We start from the raw sequence: 13,141 nt of genomic DNA, 5'->3' as shown, positions 1-13,141 counted from the left end.
GCATCTCCGGGCTGCTCCCTTTCCCATTCCTAACTCTCTAGGCCACCTGTTGAGAAGAAAGCTCAGACACCTGACAACAGTTTATCCGAAAGGACCCATGTTTCAAAGATAGCTAGGCCTTTTCATGATATTATGGTAGTCCAGGGTTGGGGACAATTCCATTTCAATTTAATCAGTTCAGGAAGTAAAAATGTAGTGCTTTTCCACCTGTGTCTTTTTGGGGGTAGAGTATTTACCTAATGCAAACTATTTCATTAAAACTATTTACATTGCAAGTTTGACTCTAGCAAAAGCTGGGATACGTCTGACTTTCTTTCCATCTCCTCAACTCAGTTAAGCCACTTTTGGCCAGGCTTACTCAATGTGGGGAGCCTAAGGGTGATTGCTGAAGTTAGGATCACAAAAACACAAAAATATGTTGCACTGTACAAAACAACCACATGGCACCCGAGCAGCAGTTTGAGGTAAAAACAGTTTCTTCTTATGGGTTCTGTACTTATCACTATAGACAGTAATATATATATATATACACACACACACACACACACAGAGTATAACCAACCAGATACAGGATTATGCAATATTACTAAGTGTTATGCACATCATCATCTGCACATCTATCACTCCAGTGTTAATGCTAAATTGTAATTATTTTCACCTCTATGGCCTATTTATTGACTTACCTCCCTAGGCTTCTACATTTGCACACACTGTATATAGATTTTTATATTGTGTTATTGACTGTATGTTTGTTTATTCCATGTGTAACTCTGTGTTGTTGAATGTGTCGCACTGCTTTGCTTTATCTTGGCCAGGTCTCAGTTGTACATGAGAACTTGTTCTCAACTGTCCTACCTGGTTAAATAAAGGTGAAATAAAAAATACATATTTTAAAAAAATGGCTGTTGAGTAGATCATTGTAGAAGCCATCGGATCAACTTCTTCAATTCAGACACCCACTTTTCCCGTCAAATCTCACCAAAACAAAAGCATCACAAATGCCGTCGCCATTTAAATTGGCATTGCATTCATTTAGTTTTCAAAAGGAACCATGGCAAAAGCTAGAGAGACATTCAACAGATCAATAAATTGTCAAATCTAAGACCGGCAGAAATAATTGACCGACATCCCCAACGTCAGTGACCTCTTCCCTTTGTATTGTCCTGTTGTTTCTTCTTTTCTCTTGTCCTTTGTGGCTTCATGGGTGTTTCTGCATTGTTGGCTCACGTCTGTTGTCAAAGACAAGGTCCCCAAGCAGCACTTTGTGAAGTGTGGGTGTGCCCGTGCATACACACAGTGGGTAATGCATTTTTCATCATGAATCTTGTTCTGGGGCAGCTCTGCAGAGTGGTCACTATTTGGCATAGCCAAAGTCATAAAACCTTATTTTAAACATAACCCTAACCACACTGCAAACCCTAATGCCTAACCCCAACAAAGTCTAAAGACCAAAAAGCTCATTTTTGTTTTGACATTTTTGAATTTGAATTGTTTATTTATTTAACCTTTATTTAACCAGGTAAGCAAGTTGAGAACAAGTTCTCATTTGCAACTGAGACCTGGCCAAGATAAAGCAAAGCAGTTCGACACATACAAGAACACAGAGTTACACATGGAATAAACAAACATACAGTCAATAACACAATATAAAAATCTATATACAGCATGTAAGGCAATAAATAGGCCATGGTGGCAAAGTAATTACAATATAGCAATTAAACACTGGAATGGTATGATGTGCAGAAGATGAATGTGCAAGTTGAGATACTGGGGTGCAAAGGAGCAAGATAAATTAATAAATACAGTATGGGGATGAGGTAGATTGGATGGGCTATTTACAGATGAGCTATGTACAGGTGCAGTGATCTGTGAGCTCAGGTGAAGACCTTTTACAACATAGCCAATTTGGACTTTGCAGCTGGTCTATCTAAAGGGGTAATTGCTCAATTCTGCGTCCAGGACAAGACTATAACCACCCTCAACCCCTCCCACCACATGGACAGACCCAGTTATCTGTGGTCATTTAGCTGTTTCAGTCTTTTGTCTTTACTGTGGTCAGCGTGGTCATGCTGTGGCGTACATCTAGTTTGCATGGGCAACTACTAGATTAGATCTACGGTTGGCTTCTCATGGTTGCAGAAGCAATGAGCATTTAAGTGTCCCATCATACATTGTAAATAATTTAATATTAAAGATATGAGCAAGTATGGTCCCATGTTTCATGAGCTGAAATAAAAGATCCAAGAAATGTTACATACACAAAAAGCTTATTTTCTCAAACTTTGTGCACAAATTTCTTTATATCCCTGTTAGTGAGCATTTCTCCTTTGTCAAGATAATACATCCATCTGACAGGTGTGGCATATCAAGTAGCGGATTAAACAGCATGATCATTACACAGGTGCACCTTGTGCTGGTGACAATAAAAGGCCACTAAAATGTGCAGTTGTCACACAACACAATGCCACAGATGTCTCAAGTTGAGGAAGTGTGCAATTGGCATGCTGTCTGCAGGAATGTCCACCAAAGTTGTTGCCAGATAATTTTGTTAATTTCTCTACCATAAAACACCTCTAACGTCATTATAGAGAATTTGGCAGTACGTCCAACTGGCCTCACCACAGCAGACCACGTATAACCACGCCAGCCAGGGACCTCCACAACAGGCGGGATGGGGATGGGATGGTCTGAGACCTGCCACTCGGACAGCTGATTAAACTGTGGGTTTGAACAACCAAGGAATTTCTGAACAAACTGTCAGAAACAGTCTCAGGGAAGCTCATCCGTGTGCTCGTTGTCCTCACCAGGGTCTTGACCTAACTGAAGTTCGGTGTCATAACCAACTTCAGTGGGCAAATACTCACCTTCAATGGCCACTGGCATGCTGGAGAAGTGTGCGCTTCACGCACATCCAAACCTAACCTAGCCATTTCCAAGACAGCCATTTCCAAGTTCAAGACGATTTAAGTCAACTTTAACTCGGCCACTCAGGAAGATTACATGTTGTCTTGGTAAGCAAGTCCATTGTAGATTTGTCCTTGTGTTTTAGGTTATTGTACTGTTGAAAGGTGAATTCGTCTCCCAGTGTCTGTTGGAAAGCAGACTGAACCTCTAGGATTTTACCTGTGCTTATAGCTATATTCTGTTTATTTTTATCCCCAAAAAACTCCCTAGTCCTTGCTGAAGACAAGCATACCCATTACATGATGCAGGCATCACCATGGTTTAAAATCTGAAGAGTGGTACTCAGTGATACGTTGTGTTGGATTTGCCCCAAACTTAATGCTTTGTATTCAGGACAAAAAGTTCATTTCTTTGCCACATTTTTTGCAGTATTACTTTAGTGGCTTGTTGCAAACAGGATGCTTGTTTTGGAATATTTTTATTCTGTACAGTCTTCCTTCTTTTCACTGTCATTTAGGTTAGTATTGTGGATTAACGACATTGTTGTTGACCCATCTTCAGTTCTCATATTACAACCATTAAACTCTTTAAAATCCCCATTGGCGTCATGGTGAAATCCCTGAGCAGTTTCCTTTCTCTCCGGCAACTGAGTTAGGAAGGACGCCTGTATCTCTGTAGTGACTGTGTGTATTGATAAACTATCCAAAGCCTAATTAATAACTTCACCATGCTCAAAGGGAGATTCAGTGTCTTCTTGTAAAATGTTTACACATCCACCCTTCTTTGTAAGGCAAAAAACCTCCCTGGTCTTTGTGGTTTAATCTGTGCTTGAATTTCACTACTCGATTGAGGGACCTTATAGATAATTGTATGTGTGGGGTATAGAGATTGGGTAGTCATGAAAAATCCTGTTAACCACTAACTTATGTGATTTGTTAAGAGGACAGCCATTTTTAGACTGGGGGCTCAATGGCATCGAATGGTTAGGTTGAGAGGAAATTGATCTTCTTAATTCCTGATTACGGCATGTTCTCTCAATGGACACAGAAGTCTTCAAAAAAGCTTCTTAATTAATAGGACTGCATGTACAAGTGACTTAGTAGTGTGTGTGTGTGTGTGAGAGAGAGAGAGAGAGAGATTAGGGTTAGTGTGTGAGACAACATGAAGCCTTGTGTGTGTGCAAGTGAGAGCTTGACAGTGTGTGTGCGCGCATTTTAATCTCTACACCAGGGATTGGTTAATAAAAACAACAGGACTGTGTCCCTTGAGGAACCTGAGTTGTGCCCTTCTGCTTTTCACCAGTAAAGGAAGAGAGAATGCTCACCACCTCCTCCACGTGCCTCAGGTTGCTCTTCGCCTTCAGATAGATATCGGCTGAGTCCGCGGGGGGCTGTGGCAGAGGGTATTCGGGGGGAGGCAGGAGCGGTTGGGAGGGGGAGTCAGGGGGAAGGGGCGTTGGCAAGGCCAGCAGGGGTGGGGGAGGCGGCTGAGCGGTGGCGGCGGGCTCCTTGCACTTGGGAGCTCCGGGCTCCACGTCAGGGTTGAGCATATCCGTGTAAGTATGCATGTCATTTATGTCCGACTCCGCTGGGCCTCCGCCTGCGACAAGGACACAATGGGTCAGGGGTGAGATGGATGAGGTAGCTATAGAAATAGCTAGAATTCCTTGAACAGACATCACCATTCAAGTCAATGGGTGGTTGATGGGTGGACTAACGGCTGTTCTAGGAGTTCTATTTCTAAGGACATAGAAACACCCAGGTTGGTTGGGTAGTGCACATTATAGCTGTTGGAGGATTTTGTTTCATCTACATGCTTTGTGCACCTGGAAAAGCACTATAAAATCCATTACCTTTTTCAAATAATAGTGCAGGTGTGGAACAAAAGCCTGAACACCCAGTAGCTCTCCAGGATTGCATTTGGAGACACTTGGTTTGGATGCAGTGGTTGACTCACAGATGATTTATCCTACCTGCCACTAGAGGGACGCACTAGTATGGAGCGCTGTTGTGGCATCATAAAAAGGAATGCAAATTGTTACATGGAATTTGTTCCAGTCAGATGAGTTGAGGTAGTTCCCACAATTTTTCCCACAATTTTTTCCCCCTGTGTAATCTTAACTATTGTCCTTAATTCAATTTTCCTATAGTTCAATCCAGCTAGTTCAGAAAGTTAATGTGTGTGAGGGAGTGTGTGTGTGTGCATGAGTGTGGGGTGCATGTGTGTGAAATCTGGGGTGTGGGCTGGGATGCGTGTGGGGTGCGTGTGTGTGACATCTGGGGTGTGTGTGGGGTGCGTGTGTGTGAAAGCTGGGGTGCGTGTGGGGTGGGGTGCGTGTGTGGTGCGTGTGTGTGTGTGGGGTGGGGTGCGTGTGGGGTGGGGTGCGTGACTAACCGGTGGGGGCTCGTGATGAAGGGGGTGAGCCGCTCCGCTTTTCTCCCATGCTACACTGGCTGGAGTTGGCTGAGTCATAGTTGGACAGGGTGCTGGAGGACGAGCCCATGTCGAAGTGGGCCGGTTGCTGGGTCTGCCGCGACCCCGCTGGGGACATCGTGTTGTTGGGGGATGACAGGCCCATGTCGGGCTGCTTGCTGTACTCCAGGTCGGCCGATGGGTCCCTGGAAAGCACGCGGTGCGCCACACTCTGGATAAGACAACCACAACGAGGGGTTAACAAAACAAGGTCATCCAGGAACCTAAGGGAAAAGGCAACCTAACTTAGCCTGGGAGTGGGACTGAAAAGGTACATTTCCTGAAGAAAATGAGTGTGCTTGCTTGTCTTGGGGTGTGTTCAGTGAAGTCAAACATTTTGAATGTTATATATCGAAATGTAACAAATAGAGTTGACACGACTTCCTATTCTACACAACGATAATCTTCTCTTACACATGATACATTTCTATCTTGCTCTACATACTCAAGTTGTACAACTTACTGTACAATGGTTCCTCCTTTAAAAGTTGTGTCACACTCCGGGACACCTTGCATGCTGCTGCAGCATTCTGTGGCACATTATCGATTTGTCAACCATTTCTTCTGTTACTGCAAATTATTGCAAGTTTGACCACCAGAGGGCATCTTTGAGAAGCATTTGATAGTATTCCGTATTGGCATTACCAGAGAATTTAAAACCTTTTTTTGTAATAACATAGTATATGGGATTGATTTGAAGAAATTTGACTTAATTAATTTGATTAATATTATGTTGTTTCTATTCAGAGATAAACGAAAAACGAAACCCTCAGGGGACAGATAGGATGGAATGGAAAATATGACGCTGCACAACGTAGGTTACAGGATTGGAAAATTCTAAGCCTTCATTATTTCTGTAAATCAGTGATATTTATTCCCATGGTAATTCGTTATGGGTCCATAACTAACTCAATATCTGCTATTTGAAATAATATTTTTTATCATTATTTTATTAATGAAATGTGTTTGTTTATTAGGCTACTGTGCAGTCTACAATACATACTGCAGTAAACATGGGAAAATGCCTAATCCCTTACATAAGGGAGAGCAGGCCATGTCTGTACTACAAAATACGGGGCACGCGGGACACCAGTTTTATTTCATAGTTGTGATCCTGAAATTAGTAGGTGTCCAAACTTTTGACTGGTACTTGCTTAATTAATTTGCTTAATATTATGGTGTTTCAATTCCATGATAATTGAAAAACCCTCTGGGTCTCCGTTAGGATGGAACAGAAAATATGGCGCTGCACATTATCAGATTGTCAGTTTGTAACTTCAGACAGTTTCGCTCTCGTAGCACACACTGGACGTTCGGGCAGAGGAGTAGGGTTGATTTGAGCGTTCTGGCCTTACAACGGCAGTCAAGCACCCAAGCTAAAGTTTGCTAGCTACTTGCAGACACAAATGAGACTACTCTGACCATTTTACTCACCCTAGCAGAGCTGGTAAGGCAGTTTTCATGTTAACCGTTGGTTACTGTGCTGCTGGAAACAATTTAATTACTCTTTTTGCTGACATTTACTGACCCTGGCCATATTCAACCTGTGTTGAGCGCTCGTAAATTATTTATTCTGCGTTCTGGTACACTCAGACGAGCGCGCTCTGAAATTGGTGTAGATAGCCATAGCGAATTTACAAAAGCACCAGAATGTCCATTGGGAACGCACAACAACTATACCATTTCGCTAAGCTTAGAATGACGGGAATAATCATGTCAATAGACGTTGGGTATTTAGATAGCCTATAGTTAATATACAGGCAAGTTTGATGTATAACTACTAATGTTAGGTAGTTAGCTAACATACCGGTACATACTGCTGTAATGATACCCTATGTGATTCGTAAGGACAGCGTAGCGAACAAATTGTCAGCCAACATAACGTGTAAGGTAACTTATTTTAAAAGTCATGTCTTTATTACATTGAGTAGCAAGCTACCCCTTGGTCGTTAGGACAAATCTGGTCTGTGATAGGATGAGGGTTTTCACACCTAGCTTAGCTATTAGACAATTCTTTAGTAAAGGTTGAATAGTCTATTGTTCAGCTATTAGCCTCCCTCCCCAACTTGCAACAAATTCTTGTTGTTCCCATCTCATTCCTTTCCCTCTTCCACGCGTCAGCATTCTCATTATGACGTTACAACTACTTACTTTTGGTTCCACTGTAATGTTTTGTCAGACATCTTCACCCAAGGACGGGTGGCTCGCGTCAAATTCGTCATTGGAACCACTCGATATGGTTGGTCATATGAAAACCTTGGGACCCAAATGCATAATGAGTTATCTAACTCCCCCTTGTGGTGGTCTGGAACAATTAAGCCGTGACGCGATGCAAGCTCGCAACTTTTAAAGGAGCAACCACTGTATCTACAATGCACAAAGGTTGTTATGCAACAGAGTTTGTCTTTACAAAAGTAATTACACAACCCTATGGAGACACCACATGATGGTTGTGTAAACACCAGGCAGTGGGGAGATTTAACCTCTTGAAGCTAGGGGGCACTATTTTTATGCTTGGAAAAATAACGTTCCCAAAGTAAACGGCCTATTTCTCAGGACCAGATGCTAGAATATGCATATACAGTGGGGATAACAAGTATTTGATAACCTGCAAAATCGGCAGTGTTTCCTACTTACAAAGCATGTAGAGGTCTGTAATTTTTATCATAGGTACATTTCAACCGTCAAAAATCCAGAAAATCACATTGTATGATTTTGAAGTAATTAATTTGCATTTTATTGCATGACATAAGTATTTGATCACCTACCAACCAGAAAGAATTCCGGCTCTCACAGACCTGTTAGTTTTTCTTTAAGAAGCCCTCCTGTTATCCACTCATTACCTGTATAAAAGACACCTGTCCACACACTCAAACAGACTCCAACCTCTCCACAATTGCCAAGACCAGAGAGCTGTGCAAGGACATCAGGGATAAATTGTAGACCTGCACAAGGCTGTGATGGGCTACAGGACAATAGGCAATCAGCTTGGTGAGAAGGCAACAACTGTTGGCGCAATTATTAGAAAATGGAAGAAATTCAAGATGACGGTCAATCACCCTCGGTCTAGGGCTCCATGCAAGGTCTCACCTCGTGGGGCATCAATGATCATGAGGAAGGTGAGGGATCAGCCCAGAACTACACGGCAGGACCTGGTCAATGACCTGAAGAGAGCAGGGACCACAGCCTAAAAAAAAAACATTAGTAACACCACGCCGCCATGGATTAAAATCCTGCAGCGCACGCAAGGTCCCCCTGCTCAAGCCAGCGCATGTCCAGCCCCGTCTGAAGTTTGCCAATGACCATCTGGATGATCCAGAGGAGGAATGAGAGAAGGTCATGTGGTCTGATGAGACAAAAATAGAGCTTTTTGGTCTAAACTCCACTCGCCGTGTTTGGAGGAAGAAGGATGAGTACAACCCCAAGAACACCATCCCAACCGTGAAGCATGGAAGTGGAAACATCATTCTTTGGGTATGCTTTTCTGCAAAGGGGACAGGACGACTGCACCTTATTGAGGGGAAGATGAAAAAAGAAAATATTTGTAGGGAGCTGAAAGTCCGTATTGCCCAGCGACAGCCCCGAAACCTGAAGGATCTGGAGAAGGTCTGTATGGAGGAGTGGGCCAAAATCCCTGCTGCAGTGTGTGCAAACCTGGTCAAGAACTACAGGAAACGTATGATCTCTGTAATTGCAAGCAAAGGTTTCTGTACCAAATATTAAGTTCTGCTTTCTGATGTATCAAATACTTATGTCATGCAATAAAATGCAAATTAATTAGTATAAAATCATACAATGTGATTTTCTGGATTTTTGTTTAGGATTCCGTCTCTCACAGTTGAAGTGTACCTATGATAAAAATTACAGAACTAGGAAAACCTGCAAAATCCGCAGTGTATCAAATACTTTTTCTCCCCACTGTAATTGACAGATTAGGATAGAAAACACTAAAGTGTCCAAAACTGTCAAAATATTGTCTGAGTATAACAACTGATATTGCAGGTGAAAAAGTGCCTCTTATTTTGAAACCTCTGTTCCTATGCATGCCTATCCCCGCACAAAAATGTTTACACAACCATCATGCGGTGTCTCCATAGGGTTGTGTAAACATTTTTGTGCAGACAAACACTCTTCAATATCAGTATCAGATGTATCACAACCATTGTGTCAAATGCGTTGTACAACCTGTGTCTGAATGGGGTGTAACATCTTGTAACATTGCACCCTCCTGAACAGGTCCCAGGTCAGTAGTAAAACACCACAACAACAAATTACAGACAATAATTTGCGTGCCTACTCCCAGCTGGCACAAGCCACACAACTTAGAATGTAGCCACGGAGGCCAGCATGTGTCCCAACTGACAACTGTCGCTCTACTAATGACAATTACTGCCATTTACCCTCTCCTCTGCCTGGCCCTCCTGGGCAAAGCCCCACTGGGTGGCATGAGAAAGGATCTAATCTCAGTACCTAATGGCAGTCAGGCTACCTCTGGCGAGCACATGGTGGGCTGTGCGACCCCCCAAAGAAATGCCACCCCACACCATGGCTGACCCACCGCCAAACCGGTCATGCTGGAGGATGTTGCAGGCAGCAGAACGTTCTCCACGGCGTCTCCAGACTGTCACATGTGCTCAGTGTGAACCTGCTTTTATCTGTGAAGAGCACAGGGCGCCAGTGGCGAATTTGCCAATCTTGGTGTTCTCTGGCAAATGCCAAACGTCCTGCACGGTGTTGGGCTGTAAGCACAACCCCCACCTGTGGATGTCGGGCCCTCATACCACCCTCATGGAGTCTGTTTCTGACCGTTTGAGCAGACATGCACATTTGTGGCCTGCTGCAGGTCATTTTGCAGGGCTCTGGCAGTGCTCTTCCTGCTCCTCCTTGCACAAAGGCGGAGGTAGCGGTCCTGCTGCTGGGTTGTTGCCCTCCTACGGCCTCCTCCACGTCTCCTGATGTACTGGCCTGTCTCCTGGTAGCGCCTCCATGCTCTGGACACCACGCTGACAGACACAGCAAACCTTCTTGCCACAGCTCGCATTGATGTGCCATCCTGGATGAGCTGCACTACCTGAGCCACTTGTGTGGGTTGTAGACTCCGTCTCATGCTACCACTAGAGTGAAAGTATCGCCAGCATTCAAAAGTGACCAAAACATCAGCCAGGAAGCACAGGAACTAAGAAGTGGTCTGTGGATATCACCTGCAGAACCACTCCTTTATTGGGGGTGTCTTGCTAATTGCCTATAATTTCCACCAGTTGTCTATTCCATTCGCACAACAGCATGTGAAATTTATTGTCAATCAGTGTTGCTTCCTAAGTGGACAGTTTGATTTCACAGAAGTGTGATTGACTTGGAGTTACATTGTGTTGTTTAAGTGTTCCCTTTATTTTTTTGAGCAGTGTACTATCTTTACATTCAAGCTGGAATCAGGGCTCCCCCAGTGTAACTAAAAATGTTGCTGTGCAACTAATATCTTTTATTTTGGGAGCACTGTGCGAGGAAAAAATTATCCAATCATTTATTTTTATAATTGCATAACAATATTACACCGCAACACTTCTCTTCACTGCTCAAACAAGACAGGCTGAAACATTGTGTACAAATCATAACGCTACAAATGTTTAAATGTAGCTAATTAAATCAAATCACATGCCAGGCACACAACCAATCCCTTTTCAAGCATACTTTCCCCAGAATTTTGCCGCCCCTTTCTGTCAGCTAAGTAATGGCATTAGCTAGCTAGCAAGAACAACAAAATGCGGCAGAATTGAAGCTTTCCTTAGCAAAAAAATAATTATGAAATTATCAACTACAACCAGATGATGGACAATGTTGGAAATGCTGCTACCGATCCACCTCAGAAAAAGTCAAAGATCTACATGTTTCGAGAGGGGTGACTTCATGAATTCAAGTGGCTAAGGAGGGATAAAACTACACACTGTCGTAAGTGTGGGGTAAAAGCAGCAGGGAAAACTTATTTTGCTTCTGGGTCCAACAACCTAAAACACAAGTCATTGCTAAAACATAACGTATGCCAAAAGCACATCAATTTCCTGGACAAGTCCATTGGGGGAAGGGGGCAGGAACAACATCACTACGTCTACTACCAGACAGCCGTATTTGACAGGGAACAAGCCGGTGAACAGGCAGCTAACTCAGCTACAGATTAAATTGAACACTGCTTACTGCATTGCCAAAGAAGAGATGGCTTTTACCAAATTCAGACCCATGTCACTCATGCAGAAAAATTATGGATTACAAAATCAACCCAACATATGGAAATTAGGTATCCTGTCAAACAGTTTGCAAGGTTATTTAATTCACCTATATAAAATTGTTTGATGTTGCACTTTTGAATACTGTTATTAAAAAGTTGTTTTTATTCTGTCTTGCCCACTCTAGTGAGTTCTACATCAAGGTAACAGCTGATGACAATTAATGAATGATAGGACAGTCATTTGCAGTAAAAAATAACATAAAAATCTACATTTTGTCTGGTGCTTCTTACTTTTGAAGTTCGGGGCAACAGTGCTACCAATGAAAAAAGTTAATTTAGTGCCCTGGCTGGAATAGACTTAATCTTCCTCTCATCTAGATATCCCCCCTACCTACAAATTTCACCTGGGTTGTATTCATTAGGCACCAGTGGAAGAAAACGGACTACATTTAATTTTCAGTTGAAACAATTTCACTACAGTGTGTCCTGTCTAATGCATCCTGTGTCTCACCATGTTCTCAACAGTGCACAGGTACTTGGCACACTGGACGTGCCCGTTGTACTCTGCCAAGTCGGCCGACGAGAAGCCGTCCTGGTCCCGTATGCCCAGGTCCACCCCATTCACCACCAGGATCTGACAGCACTAGGAGAGAAAGAGAGAGGAGAGGGACACACTGAACAGACAAAACTTTGTCCATTCTTTTTAGGAGTAAGCCAAATGTCATCGGTAGGTTTGGCCGTTATCCAGATTGTCAAACCTTCATTCCGACATGTTGCTAACCAGGGATATTCGGTAATACTGGCACTGAACACAAGGGCCACTATTTTCAAACCCCACTGAATCCAAAGGTTAGCAATGCTAACAAGTACATGTAAAATCCCACAGTGAATGCTAGCTAAATGCTAACAAGCACATTGCAAACATTTTATACAGTCTCTGGCAAACCACTTGCAGGACAGACATCCCCAGCTCATAAAGTTATACAAGTAACAACAACAAAAAATGCTACTCATACAAAATAAATGTTTGACAGAAGGTTCTTGATCCAGGTGGGGATTCTCTGCTGTCACCTAGAGAAGCTTGTTTTTGCAAGAAGCTAACCACTTAGCTAGATAATTAGCTACTAAATTTGCTAACCAAATGCACAACTGCAGAGCATTTTGCACATTTTATACCATTAACTTCTTGCGACTAGGTGGCGCTATTAAAATTTTTGGATGAAAAACCCGTTCTAAACAAGATATTTTGTCACGAAAAGATGCTCGACTATGCATATAATTGACAGCTTTGGAAAGAAAACACTCTGACGTTTCCAAAACTGCAAAGATATTGTCTGTGAGTGCCACAGAACTGATGTTACAGGCGAAACCCAGATAAAAATCCAACCAGGAAGTGCCGCATTTTTTTAAACCGCCTCATGCCAATGACTCCTTATACGGCTGTGAATGAGCTACGAATGAGCTTACGTTTTCCACGTATTCCCCAAGGTGTCTACAGCATTAGTCTTTTTAGGCATTTCCATTGAAGAATGGCCGTAAGGGACC

General features: G+C 42.9%; 1 protein-coding gene across 1 annotated transcript in view; it reads right to left on the bottom strand.

Moving 5' to 3' along the window:
* LOC139368348 (espin-like) overlaps positions 1-13,141 on the bottom strand; it is a 130,660-nt gene that overhangs the window by 84,627 nt on the left and 32,892 nt on the right. Inside the window, exons 5-7 of the mRNA XM_071107112.1 lie at positions 12,108-12,239; positions 5,299-5,548; positions 4,229-4,503 (exon numbers count right to left, since the gene is read on the bottom strand). Coding sequence (XP_070963213.1) covers positions 4,229-4,503; positions 5,299-5,548; positions 12,108-12,239 — 657 coding nt within the window. The remainder of the gene's footprint in view (positions 1-4,228; positions 4,504-5,298; positions 5,549-12,107; positions 12,240-13,141) is intronic.

Source organism: Oncorhynchus clarkii, chromosome 16 (genome assembly GCF_045791955.1).
Source record: "Oncorhynchus clarkii lewisi isolate Uvic-CL-2024 chromosome 16, UVic_Ocla_1.0, whole genome shotgun sequence".
Classification (NCBI taxonomy): Eukaryota; Metazoa; Chordata; class Actinopteri; order Salmoniformes; family Salmonidae; genus Oncorhynchus; species Oncorhynchus clarkii.
The sequence above is the reverse complement of the archived record's forward strand: the minus strand, read 5'-3'. Positions and strand labels throughout refer to the sequence as shown.